At 35.8% G+C, this 22,384-nt stretch overlaps 1 protein-coding gene across 1 annotated transcript in view; it reads left to right on the plus strand.

The window, feature by feature from the left end:
* Positions 1-21,861, plus strand: part of SLC7A11 (solute carrier family 7 member 11) — a 246,381-nt gene extending 224,520 nt beyond the window's left edge. Inside the window, exon 12 of the mRNA XM_043486251.1 lies at positions 21,496-21,861. Coding sequence (XP_043342186.1) covers positions 21,496-21,596 — 101 coding nt within the window. The 3' untranslated portion in view covers positions 21,597-21,861. The remainder of the gene's footprint in view (positions 1-21,495) is intronic.
* The last annotated feature ends 523 nt before the right edge of the window (positions 21,862-22,384 follow it).

The raw sequence follows: 22,384 nt of genomic DNA on the forward strand, positions 1-22,384 counted from the left end.
TGAACTTTGTTGGCAAACTGATGTCTTTGCTTTATAGCATACTGTCTAGGTTATTGTCTACCATCTAATTATTTTGGCCATTTAAAAAATGATAAAATTCTGGTACACATAGATGAATCTGGAAGTCATTATAAGTGAAATTAAAAAGACTTGAAAAGACAAATATTGCATGATTCCAGTTACATGAGGTCCCTAGTATAGGCAAATTCATAGAGATAGAAAGTAAAATAGAGGTTTTAGGGGGCTACAGAGAAGGGGGTATGAGGAGTTATGACTTAATGAGTATAGAATTTCTGTTTGGGATGGTGAATAAGTTCTTGAAATTGGTAGTGGTAGTGGTTACAAAATATTATGAATGTACTTTATGAATGTAATCTCACTTAAAATGTTTAAAATGGTGAAGTTCTTACGGTGTGTATGATACCGCAATTAAAAAAAATCTATCTTTAAAATGTGAAGACTTCTTGCGAGTGAGGATATTCAATGGTAGTTGAAGAAACTGAATAGCGTTTACAACCAGAGAAGCACTGTAAAAAGCAAGCAGAAAGCCAATCCAAACCATCTTGTGAAAATAAGGAAATATTTGGTGAGATATACTTTTGAATTATGTCATGTCACATTGCTCCAAATATATTTAAGTTCTTGTAGAAATAATGTGTCTTATTCTGACCCACACATTCATATTTGCTTGACAATGTTTCAGATTCATATTTCTTTTATACATATGATTTTATTTTCTTTTTGCCCTTTCACTTAAAATTGCATCAGTAAAAGTCCCTCCACGTGGATTCACATGTTTGATAGGTTTTGTTATTGTTCAGTTGCTAAGTGGTGTCTGACTCTTTGCAACCCCATGAACTGCAACACGCCAGACTTCCCTGTCCTTCACTATCTCCCAGAGTTTGCTCAAACTCATGTCCATTTAGTCAGTGATGCCATCCATCCATCTCATTCTCTGTCACCCCCTTCTCCTGCCCTTAGTCTTTCTCAGCATGAGGATCTTTTCCAGAAAGTCAGCTCTTCCCATCAGGTGGCCATAGTATTGGAGTTTCAGCTTCAGCATCAGTTCTTCCAGTGAGTATTCAGGGTTGATTTCCTTTAGGATTGACTGGTTTGATCTTCTTGCTGTCCAGGGGACTCTTAAGAGTCTTTTCCAACACCACAATTTGAAAGCATCATTCTTTGGTGCTCAGCGTTCTTTATGTTACAGCTCTCACATCTGTGCATGATTACTGGAAAAATCATAGCTTTGGCTATATGGACCTTTGTTGGTAAACTTATGTCTTTTCTTTTTAATACACTGTATAGGCTTGTCATAGCTTTTCTCCCAAGCTATGATGATGAATTAAGCATCATTTAATTCAGTGTATGCAGTCACCATCTGCAATGATTTTGGAGCCCAAGAATATAAAATCTGTCACTGTTTCCACCTTTTCTCCATCTATTTTCCATGAAGTAATGGGACCAGATGCCAAGATCTTGGTTTTTTGAATGTTGAGTTTTAAGCCAGCTTTTTCACTCTCTTCTTTCACCCTCATCAGAAGACTCTTCAGTTCTTCATCACTTTCTGCCATTAGAGTAGTATTATCTGCATATCTGAAATTGCTGATATTTCTCCTGGAAATCTTGATACCAACTTCTGAGTCATCCAGCCTGGCATTTCTCATATAAGTACTCTGCATATAAGTTAAATAAGCAGGGTGACAGTATATAGCCTTGATGTACTCCTTTCCCAATTTTGAACCAGTCCGTTGTTTCATGTCCGCTTCTAACTATTGCTTCTTGACCTTTGTACAGGTTTCTCAGGAGGCAGACAAGGTAGTTTGGTATTCCCATCTCTTTAAGAATTTTCCACAGTTTGTTGTAATTCACACAGCCAAAGTTTTAGCATAGTCTGTGAAGCAGAAGTAGATGTTTTTCTGGTATACCCTTGCTTTTCTATGATCCAATGGATGTTGCCAATTTGATTCTGGTTCCTCTGCCTTTTCTAAATCCAGCTTGCACATCTGGAAGTTCTTGGTCCCTGTACTGTTGAAGCTTAACTTGAAGGATTTTGAGGATTACCTTGCTAGCCTGTGAAATTAGTGTGATTGTATGGTACTTTGAACATTCCTTGGCATCGTCCTATTTTGGGACTGGAATGAAAACCGTCCTTTTCTAGTCCTGTGGCCACTGCTGAGTTTTCCAAATTTGCTGATATATTAAGTGCAACACTTTAACAGCACCATCTTTTAAGATTTGAAATAGCTCAGTTGGAATTCCAACACCTCTTATAGCTTTTTTTCGTAGCAATGCTTCCTAAGACCCACTTGACTTCACACTCCAGGATGTCTGGCTGTAGGTGACTGACCACACCATTGTGGTTATCCAGGTCATTAAAATCTTTCTGACTGGTTTTACAATAGTGTTTATGTTTTTTGCAATTGTAGTTCATATAACTAGATATAAAATGTCTTTTTTGGGTAGGTTATCAATCCTATTTTTGTATTATATAAATGTTTTTTAAATATATGATTAATTGATGCTTAATGAAGACACTTTTTTTGATTGACTCTTTTTACCGTTAGTAACTGCTATGGGTACCCAAGTCATCCAAACTCTTTGGCTATTAATTTTCCATCATTTCTCCAACTATTAGCTCCATTTGTTTCCATCTAGTCTCTTGCAGCTGCTAGAGTATTTCTGGTTGTTATTATAAAATCTGATAGGTGTACTTAAAAGGTATTTAGTAGATTTATACTTCAGAAATAATTCAAATATTTGATAGAGTCCACAAGGGACATTGTACATATGGAAGTGCCTTCTTAGTTCTTGTCGCTATATTTTTTCCTTTAGTGTCTTTGTGTTCACCGATGTGATGGACATGAGTTTGAGTAGGCTCTGGGAGTTGGTGATGGACGGGGAAGCCTGGTGTGCTACAGTCCATGGGATCGCAAAGAGTTGGACACGACTGAGCAACTGAACTGAACTAATCTCAATTTTTATCCTTAGGGAGTCTCTTTCCATTAAGCATATCTCTCTTTTCTTCTTCATTGTCATGTAATTCCACTTTGAATTCTGTCCACAATAACTTAGTATTTCCTGACAATGAGCTTACTCTTTCGAGGAGTGTTTCTATAACCTATGCAATGTTTTTTAAAAATCCAAGACTATTATCTCATTCTTTTATTTCTCATATATTCTAGAACATTTAATTGTTGCTTTAGGTCAGAAGAATATGAAAAATAATCACTGTTGTTCAGTCACTCAGTTGTATCTGGCTCCTTACGACCCTGTGAACTGCCGCATGCCAGGCTTTCCTGTCCTTCACCATCTCCTGGAGCTGGCGCAAGCTCAAGTGCATTGATTCTGTGATTCCATCCAACCATCTCATCATCTGTTGTCCCCTTCTCTTCCTGCCTTCTATCTTCCCTAGCATCAGGGTCTTTTCTAATGAGTCAGCTCTTTGCATCAGGTGGCCCAAATATTGGAGCTTCAGCTGGAGCATTAGTCCTTCCAGTTCAGGGTTAATTACCTTTAGGATTGATTGGTTTGATCTCCTTGTAGTCCAAGAGACTCTCAAGAGTCTTCTCCCAACACCACAGTTCAAAAGTCTCAATTCTTTGGCACTCAGCCTTCTTTATGGTCCAGCTCTCACATCCATGCATGACTACTGGAAAAACCATAGCTTTGACTATATGGACCTTTATCTCTGCTTTTTAATATAATATCTAGTGATGTCTCTGCTTTTTAATACACTGTCTAGGTCTGTCATAGCTTTTCTTCCAAGGAGCAAGTGTCTTTTAATTTCATGGCTGCAGTCACCATCTGCAGTGATTTTGGAGCCCAAGAAAATAAAGTTTCTTACTGTTTCCATATTTCTCCACCTTAGGTTAGAAGAATATTAAATATGATCAATAATATTTATGATTGCCAAATTTTGCTAATGAAAATACAAGACACACTGTTAAGTTAGAGTCTGAGACTGACAACAGATACATGTTTTTAATATAAGTATATTCATTGCAATATTTGGGACATATTTATACAGAAATTTTTGGATTTTTTTCAATTTAAAATTAGCATTTAACTGGATGTCCTGTATTTTATCTGGCAATCCTACTGATAATCATACCTAAGATAAGGATAATATCAATTTCCCTCTGGGTGATAATTTTTCAGAAACTTATGATTTCTGAATTTCAAAATATTTCTCATGGCAAATAATATTCAAATTTAATACTTTGCAATGAACAACTCTATAGCAAGCTCTTAGAACATTTTAAAAGGTCAGTATTATATTGTCATTAGAACATTTCCTGAGTTTTCCAATGAGTAAGTCATAATTCTTTTAAAAATCTGCACTTGTATGTATGTGGAATTAACATGAAGAACCAAAGAAATATGAATCATAGCTATCACTAGATTTATTGAATTTCATGTAACATGTACACAAATATGTTTCCATTTTGTAAAGAATAAAGCAATACCTGCAAACACTTTTATAGAACGACATTGTTTTAGGAAAAAAAAATTGTTTTTATCATGAAAATTAAGACCTATGTGCACATCAGCTTTGAAACAGATTTTCCCCTCCCCAAGTTTGGCTTTTTAGAGCTAAAAGTAAAGAGCTTCATAGCTCTTTCATATCATGTACTCTAAACATGTACAGCCTAAAGCACAATTTTACAGCTAAATTTTAAGCCCCTGTGAAATAGGGTTTCTAATGGAAATGCTGACAGACTTCTAGCTGCAGGGACATCGCAGGCACCATTATAATAAATGGGTCTGAGGGAGACATGATACAGGCCCCCAGGTAATTAATGGCAGGATAAAATAAAATATAGGCGCACTATCCCACTGAGAGCATGACGCAATGGAAGAAACTTGTAATAAAACACAAAGAATGTCTTCAGCAAAGAACTGTGAGCAAAGACTTGTAAAATAAATCATGAGCTGGGGCTGTAGCTATAAGCAGTCACTGCATATTCCTTTATAATTAGGATTTTTTAAGAACACACCATAAAAATCATTTTTTGGCTAAGGAAAATTACTCTGTGTAATGGATTGAGAAGTCAGTGAAATATAAACTCAACTACTCAAGCAGCTAATAATAACCAGGGCTTTCCATTTGGTAAGTCTAGCTGTAAAAAGTCCAAGATTATGGCTCCATTTTTTTAGAAGAAATGAGTGTAATATATATTCTTAAACTCTGGAGACCTAGAAGGTTCTAAGAACTTTGGGCCATAATTCTCCTTAACCTTTGAAATCTGTAGTCTTTTTTGGTTCATTGCTTTGGTTTGTTTCGTTTTAATTAGAGGATAACTGGTAACAAGTTAAGTGATTGAAATCGGCTTTAACTTCATCTCTACATAGGACTACAGCTTAGCCATTGTCGTCCAGAGAGTCAGTGTTTTTAAAGTGTACACCTATTCCTTTCTAGGCTAAAACATGTTTTAGAAGATAGAACACACAGGTTTAAAACATTACCATGCAGCTGGAAGGATACATGTTGGGAGTGTGTGGTGGGGTAGGACAGGAAAAAAAGAGGGGGAAGGAGTAAGGAAGGAAAGAAGAAAGGAAGGAGTTAAGAAATAATGAATCACTATGACAGATTATTGACCTAAACTTTCTAAAAGATTTCCATCAATCCTCTATCTTGTTTCCTTGCCTCAGCGTGGCAATCAATTAATCCTATATGTTAAATGAAATGACTGAGTCCTCAAAGTTTGGATGACTTGCCAAGATCTCATAGCCAAGAAACTGGAGGAGTAATGACAAGTATCCACTACTTCTTCCTGCTAAAGTTTTTCCATTTTAATATATTGCCCTTGTAATTTCAGAAAAGAGTAAAATTTTTGCCTGGGTTACAGATATTCTCAATTGATTTATAAGCATAAATTTGGGCTGAATAATTCAGATAAGCTGGCTTCTGCTAGGAATATCTACATAGATATTAAGTTATTTCCTATGCATAAAAAGCACCTTCAATACAAATAAACTACCATTATGTTCTCATCAATTACTTACTAAAGAAATTTTTTTACCTAATAGTGATTTTTATATTTCCTTTTTTTCTAGTAAAATTTGTAAAATTGCTTAAAGCCTCTTACATTTTTGAAATGGGTTATTCTGTTCTTTTTTTCCCTTTCTTATTTGACCTATGAAAGCTGTCACCTTGATAATGTTTCTGAATCAGATGCTCTGAGATGAAGAAAGAATAGCCTATGAAAAATTCATCAATTCTATATGATCATGGAAAAATTGTGAAATTTATAGTAATATACTTCATTTTTATTTGTTGATTAAGTGATATTATTTTTTATTTCTGGCTTATTAGATTTATAAATTTGGAGTTGGAATGGTGATAACTGTATTACTTTCAAATCAACTTAAGAATAAAGTGAAATATGTATTTTTAAATTCATATTTTAATGTGAATTTCAGACCTTGTAAGAATGTAAGGAAACTTCTTTAAATGAAAAATAAGTTGAATACAGGGATCTAGGGAGATGAGCGGATAAAATGAGAGAATCTATAAACCCTGGTCACCTTGTACTTCTCTTTGCTAGCTACATGAAGTGTCAGTTGCATGAGGCAAAATCTTGACCCACTCAACAGAATATTGGCTAGGAAGCGTGTAATAAGGGCCAAAGGGGTATACCCTAAGTGAATGAATGAATTTGAAGGAGGCCCACTGTACAGAGAGAAGCAGTAGGGAACCTGGCCTCTCTTTCCCAAGTGGAAAAAAATTATTTCCCATGAAATTACTTCATGGAATATTTATAAAGCAGCTTTCATGTGACTTTATAGCCCAAGCACACGTGGCCTTTGTGATCCAGAATACCTTCACTCCAGTATTTAGCTGTAAGTGATCTCTGATATGTAAAGTATTATGCGATTATAAAGTCCACTATATAGCGAATGGACTCCCTGTATCTCAGGTTTTTTAGTTTCTTCACATTAGAGTGCATTTATTAAAGTTCCCAATCAGTAAACCAAGTTCTAAGTCTCATAAGATCATCAATTAATAATTAATAATTTGGCTTCAAATTATGAAATTATACTTACTTCTGGCTTCCCTGGTAGCTCAGCTGGTAAAGAATCCACCTACAATGCAGGAGACCCCAGTTGGATTTCTGGGTCGGGAAGATCCCCTGCAGAAGGGAATAGCTATCTACTCCAGCATTCTGGTCTGGAGAATGCCATGGACTGTAAACTCTATTATGTAAAATGACTATTTGCATTATCCATGTTTAATAGTTCATGTATTAAAACTACAGATATTTTTAACTACTTTATCAATTTAAATATAACATAATTTTGCTTTTTTTTTTTTCATTTCTTTCAGTTTTTTTTTCCATTTATTTTTATTAGTTGGAGGCTAATTACTTCACAGTATTGTAGTGGTTTTGCCATACATTGACATGAATCAGCCATGGATTTACATGTGTTCCCCATCCCGATCCCCCCTCCCGCCTCCCTCCCCATCCCATCCCTCTGGGTCTTCCCAGTGCACCAGCCCTGAGCACTTGTCTCATGCATCCAACCTGGGCTGGTAGTCTGTTTCACCCTTGATATAGTATACTTGTTTCAAAGCTGTTCTCTCATAACATCCCACCCTCGCCTTCTCCCATAAAGTCCAAAAGTCTGTTCTGTACATCTGTGTCTCTTTTTCTGTTTTGCACATATGGTTATAGTTACCATCTTTTTAAATTCCATATATGTGTGTTAGTATACTGTATTGGTCTTTATCTTTCTGGCTTACTTCACTCTGTATAATGGGCTCCAGTTTCATCCATCTCATTAGAACTGATTCAAATGAATTCTTTTTGATGGCTGAGTAATATTCCATGGTGTATATGTACCACAGCTTCCTTATCCATTTGTCTGCTGATGGGCATCTAGGTTGCTTCCATGTCCTGGCTATTATAAACAGTGCTGCGATGAACATTGGGATACACGTGTCTCTTTCAATTCTGGTTTCCTTGGTGTGTATGCCCAGCAGAGGGATTGCTGGGTCATATGGCAGTTCTATTTCCAGTTTTTTAAGGAATCTCCACACTGTTCTCCATAGTGGCTGCATTCCTACCAACAGTGTAAGAGGGTTCCCTTTTCTCCACACCCTCTCCAGCATTTATTGCTTGTAGACTTTTGGATAGCAGAGAAATCTGATAGCTTTTGTAAAAATACTGAAAATTCATTTTTCTTTGACCATAATTAATTCAATTACCTTTACAGATTAAAGTCTTCTTTAATGTATTATATCACTTATATAATTGATCACATTTATAAAATATATTTCAAACTGTAGTCACAGATTTAATACATCTGAATCTCTCAAGATTTTGAATATCCAAAAGATGGATTTACAAATATATCAAATAAAGTCTACCAGTGTACTTAAACTAAAAAATTAATGTCTAAATTTTTAGATATAAAAATTCATATTATGTATCAATCCAAGCATGCTTTGCAAACCTAAGCATTTAAAATTAAATCCAAAGATTGATATGCTAGGTCTTCAAATACATCAGATTCTTTTAAGCATTTCAAATATTTAAATAACAAACAGAATGATTACCATATTTAGAAAACTTATTACTAAGCTTAATACATAAATATTAATACTATTGATCTGATTTGGTTCCTTATTTTATATTTCTATACCTTACAGGGCTTACAAACTGATTTATAATACAAATAAAGAGATTGGAATTGAAATCTCATACTGGCTTAAGTTTCTTGATCTCAGATTTGATATCAAAATATATTTATAGATTTGGGTTAAGGCCCAAGATTTTGGACAGGCAAGTAAAATCTGGGATTGATTACTTGATAATTCTACCTGAGCTGCACGTTAATATGGCTGTTTTAAGGATATAGTTCTGTCTGTGTTGAACGAATCAAAGCAAAATGGAGACTTGAAAGACACTTTTCAACTTGTATTCTGTATTTTAATTTTTCAATTCAGTGCATAAAGTGTTCCCTGGGTAACCTTTAAGACTCATCCTCATTTTATTTTGGTTTTAACCTCTTTTGAATTTTTAACCTTATTTGGAAGATGAAATTCTGAACCCTGCAGTGAAACACAACTAATTTCCTTGGTCTTGGATTGCAATGAATAAAATTCATACTGCAGATCCTGGTAATAAAACTCTTTGTTGCTCAAGTAAAACATAATTGACTGCTCCATGCTTTTTATATTTAACTTTCTTATCTAATTGATTACCATTTTACATTTATTGGGCTAAATTCCTAATCTTGCATAACAAATTACTTTCAAAACTAGTGATTTATAAACCAGTGAGTGAAAATAACCTTCTTTTTTCCATTTTCATAGTTTCGTAAGCTGAGGATTTGGGAGGGGTTTAGCTGTGGGCTATGACTGTAGTTATTTTCATACTTGACTGAGCTGAGCATCCAGCATGACTCACTCCTGTGACTGGCAGCCAATGCTGAGTGTTGGCTGAGAGTGTGGCTAGTACAGTCAACTAGAGAGCCTACACACCGTGCCTCCTTATGGTGGCTCACAGAACGGAAGCCTTAGAGTAGTTGAAATTCTCATTTGGCGGCTCAGGACTCCACTGTAAATAGCCCTATAGGTAAGCTGGAGGCTGCATTTCTTTTTTGACCTAGTCCTATGGGCTTCCGTGGTAACTCAGCAGTAAAAAATCCTCCTGTAATGCAGAAGACTGGAGTTCAGTCCCTGGGTTGGAAAGAACCCCTGGGAACGAAATGGCAACCCACTCCAGGGTTCTTGCCTGGAAATCCTGTGGACAGAGGAGCCTAGCAGGCTACAGTCTATGTGGTTGCAAAAAGAGTCAGACACGACTTTGCAACTAAACAGCAACAACCTAGAAAGTATATAATTTCATTTTCTCTGTGTGCTATTGGTCAAAATCATCACAGATCCATATGGATTCAAATGGAGCTTAGACCATCTCTAGATGAGAGAAGTATCAAAGACATTGTTGCCATTAAAAAAATTCCATACTTATTTATTTATGAAGTTGAATTCATTTACATGAGATTGATAAAAAATTATGACTATCCAATCCTATAATTATATCTTGTTACATGAGCTGTTACATTCAGGTCAAAGCTCAATAAAACTATTTTATAAGTGTGCGAATTGTTCCATTCATTAAATTATTATCCAGTTTTGTGCACCATAAATTAAATTTGTTGCACCATAAATTACTTCTAATTTAAATGATAAATTTATTTATAATGGAAGATAGAAAATTATGATTCACTCTTATAATGCTTTTCCATTTAAGAACACTTTTATGACGTTATTTTAACAAAATATTTTCTTACTACTAGAAATAAGACATTCTTTAATTGATTAATAAAACCTTAAGAGCCTTTTTACACATTTTATAAGCAAGTTGTCAAAGGCACTTCTCTCATCAAGAAAGCAGAAGGATGGTCCTTGAACATAAGGTACATTGAATCATACAAGTTACAATGCAGATCAAGTGTTTGTACAACCTAAAAGGCAAGGCAGATGCTTATGAAGCATAAAACAGCAAAGACCTTTTGAATACTCGTGTTCTGACTTGTGGTGATCAGGTTATCTTAACAAGAAGAGTTTGTTCAGGAATAAGATGTTTTCCAACAGTTTCTAGCAGCTCAGGACTGGATTTTCACACCATTGCTGGGTTGCAAGGAGTCTTAGCTGGAAGTCCGTAGCACAGCTGAAATCTGTGACTAGCTGGGAATTAATACCTCTCTGTCTTTACTAACCCTAACATCTCTAATACCTCTCTGCTCATGTTAGTGTTTTGAATTACTTTCGTTCCTAAAGTACTTATGAAAAGACTTTTTATTCTGAGATAATTGAAGATTGTCTTATGCAGTAGTAAAAAGGAATGCAGAGAGTCCCCTTCACCCAATGTCCCCTCGTGGCTGTGTCTTACAGTAGCAGACACAGTATTATAATCAGGAGGCTGACACTGACATCATCTGGCAACCCAGTTTGACATGTAGTTGTGTGTGTTTGTGTGTGTGTGTTTAATTCTATGCAAATTTATGTGTACAGTCTTATTATTTATCATCACAGTCAAGATACAAGGGAAAAAAAAGATACAGGAAAGTTTTATTACTACAAGAATCCCTGTGCTATCCTTTTATATTTACATTCTGCTTTCCCCCATTTATTTACTACTAGATTCAACAAACATAAAATTACATTTTAATAAACATAATTAATACAACTAGAACAGGATGAAAGATGTAAATTACAGAAACTGAAGAGATTTTTAATTGGAAATATTCTTGGGAATAATTAACACAGACTATTATTCCACTTGTAAATCTGTTGTTCCACATTATAGTTAAACAAAATGTATAAAGAAAATACCAATGCCTTTATTAAATGCCTATATGAATACTCTGAAGGAACATTGTGTTTATAACTATGTAAAGTTTTAAGTGTGACCAAGTGTTTGCTTCTTGCTTGTTCATTTATACATTCCAGAAACCCTTTTATGTGTTGTTTTAATAGCACTCACAGCATAGAAACAGTCTCACAATGGTATGTCAATGGTAATGAAGGAAGAGGTTTTAAAGCAATTTTAGTTGTTGACCTTAAACAGACAGACTGCCAAATATTTCTTCAGCAAAGATGGGTTTATTTGGGATCAGCAAAGAATTACACTTCAGAGTCTGCAACCATAGCAAGTCATCTCTAAGTCCCTACAGAGCAAGGGAAGAACTTTTTTTAAGAAGAAATGAATGTTGGGAGGGTTGTGGTAAACAAAGGACACAGGGCTGAGTCCTCGCCCAGACAGTTTTTCTTCTCCTTGTCGGGCTCTGCTGTTGTCATGGGTTATGAGAGCTCCGCCTTCTGGTCTTCCTATTCTATTTAATTGTTGCTTTTGTTCATTAATTTTTGTATAGCAATCTCAGTATATTTATTATGTTTTATCCAAAGTGAGACAAGTAATTATTTTAAAAATTCATCCTAAATTCTTGATTAAGAGTAGTTTCCAACAGGATAGCTTTGAAAGCTATACTTAAATTTAAATTAGATTTAGTCAAGTAAAATGGACTTTGGGTCTGTTAGTTTCATATGTGTATATCTTCTTTCCATAAAAAATAGTTATTTTATTATGTAAGTTGCTCTTGAATAACTTTCATAAACTGTAATACCATCTACTGCATGTCACTCATCTATTTCTCTGATAATTATGGGGAATATCTAATCTTCTATATATCTACCTTTTGTGTTAGTCTTTCATTCCTATCATTTAAAAATGTCTGACACATTCATTCTTTGCTAAGATATATTAAAATAAACTTTTAAAATACCCGAGACATTAGATAAATAACCCAGTGTGGTGAAACAAAGCACATCTCATACAATTTGTGCAAAACCGAAACCTGTTTTCAGTCATGCTAAAACTTTGTTCCATGATTCAAAGATTATCAACAGAGCCTTTCTCCTTAGAAATGATCACACATCAGCATGCAACAACATTTATTTATCATCAGCTTTCATATTATCATATAATAAAATGTAATAATCTTCAATTTAGTGCATTAACCTTTGTATAATTCATAATTTTTTGCTGTGTTATGAAACACACTATCTACTTTAATTGACATCAGATTTTCTCAATGGAGAAAGTAATGAGTTGAGTTGCATTCTGGTGCGCAGTCTTCCTAATCTGAGTATCTACTCATAAATATTTTCCTCTGTTGAACTAACAGAAGTGAATCCTGTCCAAAATTTAAACTTTAACAAATCACATTTATTGACATTGATGACATTTCAAAGTTAAGGTGTACACTCTTCATATCTGAATTTAGCTGGTTTATGGGTTTAAATTATGTGAGTGTGAATATATACCAGAACTCTTTTTAGATACCTTCTCAGCCTAATAATTACGCTTTTTAAATACTAAAGATATAACGAAATTATCACACTTGTATTCCTCAAGTTGAAGCATTTTCAGTTCAGTTCAGTCGCTCAGTCGTGTCCTACTCTTTGGGACCCCATGAATCGCAGCATGCCAGGCCTCCCTGTCCACCACCAACTCCCGGCGTTTACTCAGACTCATGCCCATTGAGTTGGTGACGCCATCCAGCCATCTCATCCTCTGTCATCCCCTTCTCCTCCTGCTCCCAATCCCTTGAAGCATTTTAGGGGGCCAGTAGTATTAAGTTCTAAAAACACATACGTATAAATAGACTCACAGATGTAAAGAGCAAACTTGCGGTTACCAGGGGGCCTCCCAGGAAATCCTCGCGGTAAAGAACCCTCCTGCCAAAGCAGGAGACGCAGGCGATAGGTTCAGTCCCTGGGCCGGGAAGGTTCCTCGGAGGAGGGCATGGCAACCCACTCCAGTATTATTGCCTGGAGAAGGCCATGGACAGAGGAGCCTGGCAGGCTACAGTCCATGGGGACGCAAAGAGTCAGACACGACTGAGCACAGCCCCGAAGCCACAGCAGCATGGTCACCAGGAGGGGAAGGGGCGGGGAGGGGTAAACCGGGAGATGGGGTTGACATGTGCGCACCACTATGTGTAAAATAGATAACTAATAAGGACCTACTGAATAGCACAAGGAGCTCTATCCAGAACTCCGTAGTTACCTATATGGGGAAAAAAGTGGATATATGTATATATATGTGTGTGTGTGTGTGTGTGTGTGTGTGTATATACATACACATATACATATATATAATTGATTTGCTTTTCTGTACAGCAGAGACTAACACAACATATGCTATATTCCCTTGTGGCTCAGCTGGTAAAGAATCTGCCTGCAATGTTGGAGACGTGCGTTCGATCCCGGGGTTGGGAAGATCCCCTGGAGAAGGGAAAGGCTACTACCCACTTCAGTATTCTGGCCTGGAGAATTCCTTGGGCTTTATAGTCCATGGAGTAGCAAGGAGTCTGACATGACTGAGCAACTTTCACTTCTTTCATAACAATTTAAATTTTTTAAATTTATAATTTTTTAAAAGAATGAACCAAAAAACATATTTTTAAACTTTCTAAGATGAACTGTCACCTCTGGTTGGATGGCATGATCAACTCAGTGGACATGAGTTTGCACAAACTCTGGGAGATGGTGAAGGACAAGTAAGCCTGGCATGCTGCTCTCCATGGGGTCACAAAGAATCAGACACAACAAGATGAACAATTTGAGGAAAATAACTTCTGTACTTTTTAATATAATGAAAGATTTACTTGAAAAATTTAACTCAGATACCAACTACCCATCAGATAGCTCTTCCTTTCATTTACAAACTGAGTAACATGTCTGGAAATGACTAGAAATATTACCCTAAAGTTTCAGTTTTTATATATCTCAACTTAGCTTTTCTTTGCTTTTTATTTTTGTCTGTCTCACCAGTGTCAATGTTCTGATTAGTTTCGGCTTGTATGAAATAAAAGTGATTCACATTTCATATGTTAAATGTGATCCTTTCATATATTGTTATTCTTCCTAGAACTGCCGCAACTTAAAAATTGCCCAGGAAAGAGAATCCCTTTTCAAGTCTGGTCATGTAAAATCAGGTTGTACATACAATAAATTCTGCTAATATCCTTGGGCAGAGTATAATGTCCCAGTTTCAGGGATTTTTTTAAAATTGAAATCATAGTGCACATTTATAGTTTTCTTTTTCTGGTTATGCAGTCTTTGAATTATTAAAGTCACACTGAATGTTTTGTGGAACTATTGTTTACATGCTTCTTCTGAGCACCACAGTTTCATCTGAACACAGATTAACAATAAAACCTACCCATAAACCATTCTTCATATGTAATTTCTGAATTTTCTTCTTCCTATGTAGCTAGAGAAATATTTCAAATTGCATTTTAAATGACATACACAGTATCCAAAGAATAATATCCTAGGATTGATGTTAAGAATTATATTACTTGCTTTGGAAAGTTCTCATACACAAGCAGTAAACTTTTTAACTGAGAAAAGTGTGATAGCTTAATGTCGTTCAAGATATACAAGAAAGTTCGAGCATCATAAATGTAAATGCCAAAATGCGTAAAATCGTACTAATTACATTTAGCATGGAAAATCACCTCATTTTACATTTTCTCAGAAGCAGGAGAAACTATATCCATATCTCTTGTATTTATTTAACTTCGAGTTCCTTACATTGCAACTGTTAACTTATTTGCCTCTTGGAATGATATATGTGTTAATTGTATGGAAAACTAGCTCTAAGGGTTTAACATAAGAATTTAAGTTCTTTCATAGTTTAAATTTATTCCTTGAACACTTCTGCTTATGCATGCAGATGGGCTAATGGTGCTGTGACTGTCATTAACCCAGAGTCACTTGCAAAATGCTATGCCAAGAGATTATTTTCTGTGATTACAGTCTTGAGCTTTCAGTTACATGGCCTATTTTTGAGCGTAATTTCATTTTTTTTTTTGTCTCTCAGCAAAACACAAAGATTTTGCTAAAATGAATTAACTCTGTGGTTGATTGCCTCCCAACTCTAGATTCTTTCAACTGCAGCCACTGTCTTTTCCAAAGCTCAGTGCATCGCTCCAGGTCGTGCCCCAGTAAGTCACTGACAGATCTTTAAATTGCTCGTTTCCATCAGTTCATGGGGTGGCACAGTCTCTGTTCGTCATCAATTCTTTTCACACAACCAACCTAGCAAGTCTGAATTCAGATGAGCAACACTTCCGTGCTGATGAACTTGCTACTTTGTAATACTTTGCTGATTGTATTTTAATCCTTTCATTTCATGGCAGGGATTCTTTTCAGATATCTAAGTGGCATTAATTAAAGCTAAAATAAAATTTTAGACATCTTAATGTTCTATATTTCACTGAAATTTGTACCTTGGCTATTTAAAGCTTAGCTTCTTCTGGAATTCTATCCCTTGCTGATTTATCTTTATAGTATCTATATCATATCTGTAGGTACAGCTGATCACTTCATCTGGAACTTTCTTGAATTCCTGTGTCTGAGTTCCATCTGAATCATTGCTGCTAGTCACAGGTGTGAAAGCTGGGGGCCCTCTCTACTTCCTTATGTATGTTTAACTAACGATTCCCACCCTGGCACATAGTAAGTCTGCCTTTACCTCTTGTGTTCCTCACTTTATTCCTTCCTTTGCATCACTTCAGTGTTGCACTCTGTAACTGCTGAGGTCCTTATTTAATACACACGGAGGAAAAGAGAGCATTATAAAGTGGTGAGCTCAGGGAATTTGTGACAAGGGTTCATTTCCTAAGAAAACAAGCTGAGATGAAAACAGTATTTTATATATAAACACGTTGTACATGTTGAAAATTGTTTTTAAGATGGTCTTCCTTCAGATGGCTATTCCTTGTATCACTTCTGCCAATGAAGCCACGTGTAGTCTGGATGCACTTGTTAGAAATTCTGCTTTGGAGAATCTTCACAGAAAATTATGATGTTTAGATTCTTCACAGTTCCTTCTGTATCAACTTTTCTCTTCATTTCAACCTAATATTGTTTCTTGGAGTTTCATTCTAATTTCATACATGCTATATCTTTTTGCATAAGTTTTTAGAGTGACAAATACTTTCCTGAATTTTCTCTCTGGAAACAGCACTGCAATATTTTCAGAGGTGTTTACTTTTCATAAATGTTCAGGATGATTTTACAGTCCCCTTTTTTTATTGTTCATCAACCATAAGGGTTTATTTTTTCCTTCCCTCCCTCCTTCCATCTCTTCCTCTCCTCCTTCCTCCCTGCCTCCTTCCTTCCCTCACTCCCTTCTTTACTTTCTGATTATTTCGTTCTCAAGTGAAATGACCTTCCATAAGACTCAATTTTCCTTAAGAGGTAAGTGTCGGATATACTTGCCTTGGCTCCCTTTTGACTTGGTGATGGTTACAGATCCCTCCAGCCCCACAGCTAGAATTTAAGTTTGTTTGTTCATCTGTCAGTCTAGCACTCAATTTCTAGAAAAACATTCTTTTGTGAAATGTGATTTTCCCTATCACGATTGCTCAAAAAGATACTAAAGCAGGCAAACAAGCAAAAAGAAAATAAGAAAAACTTCCATTCTCCAAACTCAGTATCCTTAGGGTTAAATTCCCCTGAAAAGAATCACACTTTTTGGAACTCTCTCACCCAGGCAGTGGTGTAATACGGGGTATAGCCCTTCCACCCACCCCCTACTCACACCTGGTTTCTGCCAGGTCTGTTGATTTTAAGGCTGGTTCAGTTCAGTTCAGTCGCTCAGTCGTGTCTGATGCTTTGTGACCCCATGGGCTGCAGCACACCAGGCTTTGCTGTCCATCACCAACTCCCGAGCCTTGCTCAAACCCATGTCCATCGAGTCAGTGATGACATCCAACCATCTCATCCTCTGTCTTCCCCTTCTCCTCCCGCCTTCAGTCTTTCCAAGCATCAAGGTCTTTTCCAATAAGTCAGTTATTTGCATCAGGTGGCCAGAGTATTGGAGTTTCAGCTACAGCATCAGTCCTTCCAATGAATATTCAGGACTGATTTCCTTTAGGATTGACTGATTTGATCTCTTTACAGTCCAAGGACTCTCAAGAGTCTTCTCCAACTCCACAGTTCCAAAGCATCAATTTTTTGGTGCTCAGCTTTGTTCATAGTTCAACTCTCACATCCATACATGACTACTGGAAAAACCATAGCTTTGACTAGATGGACCTTTGTTGGCAAAGTAATATCTCTGCTTTTTAATATGCTATCTAGGTTGGTCATTGTCTCAGTTGGTAAAGAATCTGCCTGCAATGCAGGAGACCTGGGTTCAGTCCCTGGGTTGGGAAGATCCTCTGGAGAAGGGAAAGGCTACCCACTCCATTATTCTGGTCTGGAGAATTCCATGGACTGTATAGTCCATGGGGTCACAAAGAGTCAGACATGACTAAGTGACTTTCACTTCCACTTCCACTAGGTTGGTCATAACTTTTCTTCCAAGGAGCAAGCGTATTTTAATTTCATGGCTGTAGTCATCATCTGCAGTGAGTTTGGAGCCCCCCAAAATAAAGTCTCTCATTGTTTCCATATCTATTTTCCATGAAGTGATGTGACTGGATGCCATGATCTTAATTTTTGAATGTTGAGTCTTGAGCCAACTTTTTCACTCTCCTCTTTCACTTTCATCAAGAGGCTGTTTAGTTCTTCTTCACTTTCTGCCATAAGGGTGGTGTCATCTGTATATCTGAGGTTATCGATATTTCTCCCAGCAATCTTGATTTCAGCTTATGCTTCATCCAGCCCACATTTCACATGATGTACTCTGCATATAAATTAAATAAGCAGGGTGACTATATACAGCCTTGACGTACTGCTTTGCCAATTTGGAACCAGTCTGTTGTTCCATAAAAACAGACTAGCTAGCTATTTCACAATTAATGTGTTGCATTGATCAAAACATTCATTTAGATTTTTCCATAAGATGTTACAGAAAAGCCCAAAGGAACTTTTTCAGCCAACCCAGTAGAAAGCTAGAAGCAGATGGAAAAGAGCTTTCTGCTTATTTTTTTTAATGTTTTCTTATTTATTTATTCATTTATTTATTTTTCCATTTATTTTTATAGTTGGAGGCTAATTGCTCTCTGCTTAAAAACAAAACAAACTGACTTAGAAGACGGTGTCCCATTTTTTCTGAGTGGTACAAATTATAGATCTCAGGCAGAGGCAACTTGCCACATTAGGAGTCTGTATCATAGTAATATTAAATGTCTCACTTGTTTTTAGATATATCCTTAGAATTTCACTGCAGCTTTCCTTTTTAGACCTCAGTTGTGAGTGTGGAATATTCAGTTTGAGCTCTGTTCTTAATATAGTGGTATACAGACTCTCAGGATTGCAGATGATGCAGCCATATTGTTTTAAAGCTGTTGAATTGGGAATATTTCTTGCCATTAAAGTGTGTAAAAATGTGAGCTCATCTAATTTAATTTAACAGCAGTGATTCACTAGTAGAATACTATTGAAGGTAGCAATATTGAGTAACATTTCAAGAGGGTAGATAAAATCATAATGAAATATTTGGCAGTGGAATGCTTGATATTTTCATATGTGCAGAAAAAATAAGGCATTACTCAGTTCAGTCAGTCTAGCACAGAGATTAATTAAGAACTGAGGTTAAATTTGAGATCTGCAACTATATGAATTTAGTAACTGCTCTGTTTGTGACTCTGAATAAGGAAGCATAAAATTACCAGTGGAATAGAGAACATAATTTCTGACCTTAAGAAATCTGCAATTTGATGGATATTCCAACCTTTTGATGTTTTGCAGACCAAATAATTCAATATATTTTTTAAAAAGTAAAGTCATACACATAGCTGATCCTTGAAATGCTGATTTTTCAGTACAGATCACACCAGCAGTAAACAGAAAGGAGGGAAATGGCATAGTTTCCTGTGAAGGTTAAATGGTTTAAAAGAACTTAGACTTTGAAAGTGTTATTAACTGAGTGTATTTTAAGTGAATTTAATTTGTTCATAGTGGTTTGCCTTCCATTAGAGTTTATTGACTAGTTGAACTCGCATAGTTCAAGGACTCAATACTGAATAAGTAGTAGACTTATATTAATGTTTCTTGAGTGATAAGTAATTGAATAAATGTATAATGTTACTAATTTAGAATAAAGAAACAAGATTTATCTTTAAATTTTTTTCCTGTGGAAGAGATTTTCAACAAAGTTCTTTAAAACTTTGTCAAACTCCTAAGAAATGTGCAGGTGAATAAACAATTCTTATGCACTGGTTAAACAATACACAATTGATTAGTGCATTAAAAGTCATGCTTTGATTCATTATTAACTTCTTAATGTCTACTAATCTTAATTACTGTTTTCTTACTGTTTAGTGAAATCTGTCACTGGGTTGCCATGGGCCTTTGTAATGTAAATTCGTAATTTAGGAAAACTCTAGTAGCATATCTGTTTACTAGAAAACCTGGTAAAAATCTAGGAACATTATGTAAGATTCTGCTTGCTGAATTAATCCCTTTGCCCCTCCATGTCAACTCTCTATTTTTCTCTGCCCTTTTCTCTGCTCCCAGAAGGCTGAGTTGGGTGGACAACATTATTGGCTTCTAACAGAATTTGGCCCATTGAAAGCCTAAGGAGCAGACTAGAAGGAAGGGCTAGTAGGGTATGGAGACCCTTGAAAGAAGGTTATGGCTTTTCTCAAGGCAGCCCTTCCCTGTAACTATAGCATCTTCTGACCTAGCTTTGGGGACCTAGGGTTAACCCTGTGATCTGACATTCTCTCTAATAGTTTCTTCACAATATACAAGTTACACTTATTTATTAATACTCTTTGTTAAATTCTTCTGTAATGATCATAATTGGGCATTCAATCTACTTCCTATTGGGACCACACAAAAAAGAAAGTTTTCTTACTTTTGTGCTCAATACTTCAGTATCAGAACACCATGTTTATCAAAAAGACTCCAACTTGACGTGATAATGTTAAGAAACAACTTCAGGAAAAATAATAAAAATACCTTTAAGTCTTTATCTGTATCTCTACAAAGCTGTTTTTTTTTTTTTCCTTTTTGAAAATGATACTACAGAAAAACAGAAAAATTTCTCATTCAGTGATTTTTCCTTTCTGTTTTACAAGTTTATCAGAAAGAATGCAACAATCATGCATTATGAAGCAAAATTGTTCAGAGAAATGCTCACAGACATCTGAATTAATGAACTAAATTTGTCAATTTCAAAATGTTAAACTTCTTGAATTTTTCAAGGAAATGAAGTCTCCTGCCTAAAAATTAAAAAAAAAAATGTTCAATTGAAACACTGACAATTGGTATTATAAAACCTATTTTACCAATGCAGTGCAAGGACTTTTTATTAGTGTTGTATAAATCAAGCTGCTTCACAATATTATTATTCATCAGATTTTTACTCTGAGAATGTTATTCGTCCTTGAATTCAGACTGTATAAATCAATTTATACTCATGATCTTGAAGTAAACACAGTCCACATTAATCTTTTGGTTACTTGGTAAATTCTTAGCGCCCATGCAAGGAGCCTCTATACATCATATGCACTTGCTTATGACTATCTTAGCCTTTTTTCAAAATTGTTTCTCATGAGAAAAATCATCCATCTCTCTATCAGGATTATGAGGGTCTTTGGTTCACGGATTGTGTTTTGTACATCAGTAGGATTCTCTAAAGTACATGTTACAGTTTATGCATACACTATACATGTTTATTGTTAGTGTGCAATGATTAAAGCTGTTCCATAGCATATGTTGAACTGTCTGATTATGGAAGGCCTAGGGATATAAGAATAGTTATCTGAATCAAGGTTTAGAAACATGAAATTTTGGCTTTGGAAGAGAAGGTCTTATGCTTATCTCTACTCACTAGTCTGTTAGCAAATGTTACAATGTATACCATAGAGCCAACATTGTTTTGAGCAGAGTGAAGAATGTAAAAACGAGATATAATGCACTTGTAACTTTAGTGAGCGTATATTATAAATTTTAAAATTGTAGACATCTCTAAGCATTTGACTTGCTCAAATTTAAATATTCTCTCCATTTAGGAGGAGCTTTCGTGGAGTCAGTTGTGCTGAGGCAAGGCTGCGCTGCCACCGTATTGAAGCTGAGAAAACTCTTCTCCAGGTGCTGGGAAGAGAAGACATAATTTGCTGACACTTTGAATCTTGAGGTTTTAATAGCAAATATATAGGGAGTTAAGACATTGTTTTTGGCATGGAGGTTGAGGTACTGAATCAGTAGAAGATAGCACATGTTAATCAAACTGTTTCTGGAACCAACCTGAGCTATTTTCCTGTTTCCTAGCATCCCTAGATCCTGCTTATATCCCAAGCCTGACTCTATAGGCTTCATTAATCCTATAAATCTAGACTTGGTTCAGTTGCTTACAGTCAAGAACTAGATGGATGTGTAAGATAAAAACTAAATGCCTACACAAATTTAGAAAGTTAAACATTAGCCATGGTAATATCCGTGTGTGATAGAAGATGAGTGTGGGCCTGAGTTTTCATGGAAGATCCCATGGAATAGAAGATACATATGTTGGAACTTGATGAATGAGTAGAATCTGAATAAGCAGGAAAGAAAAGAGGGGGAATTCCAGGTCCTATAATCAACACTGTAAATGCCAGTGACTCAAGGAAGAGTGGGGTTATAGAGAGACAAGGCCTATTTTTCCAGAATAAATTGTCATCATTTCTTTTGAATTTCACTATAATTTTCTTACATATTTTAATCTTGTTAATATATCTATAATCTCCAATTTTTAAAAAAATCTGGTGATGGATAATATGGCTTGCGGTTTATATATATTCACAAAACAAACATAGATATATTTTAAGTATGTGTGTGAGTGATACACACATGTTCATACATGACCACTTTCACCCTGAATCAGTAGGACCCCATATGCCATGTTCTTTCATTGAGGAATCC

The sequence above is a fragment of the Cervus canadensis genome, chromosome 1 (assembly GCF_019320065.1).
Source record: "Cervus canadensis isolate Bull #8, Minnesota chromosome 1, ASM1932006v1, whole genome shotgun sequence".
In the NCBI taxonomy this organism is placed as follows: domain Eukaryota; kingdom Metazoa; phylum Chordata; class Mammalia; order Artiodactyla; family Cervidae; genus Cervus; species Cervus canadensis.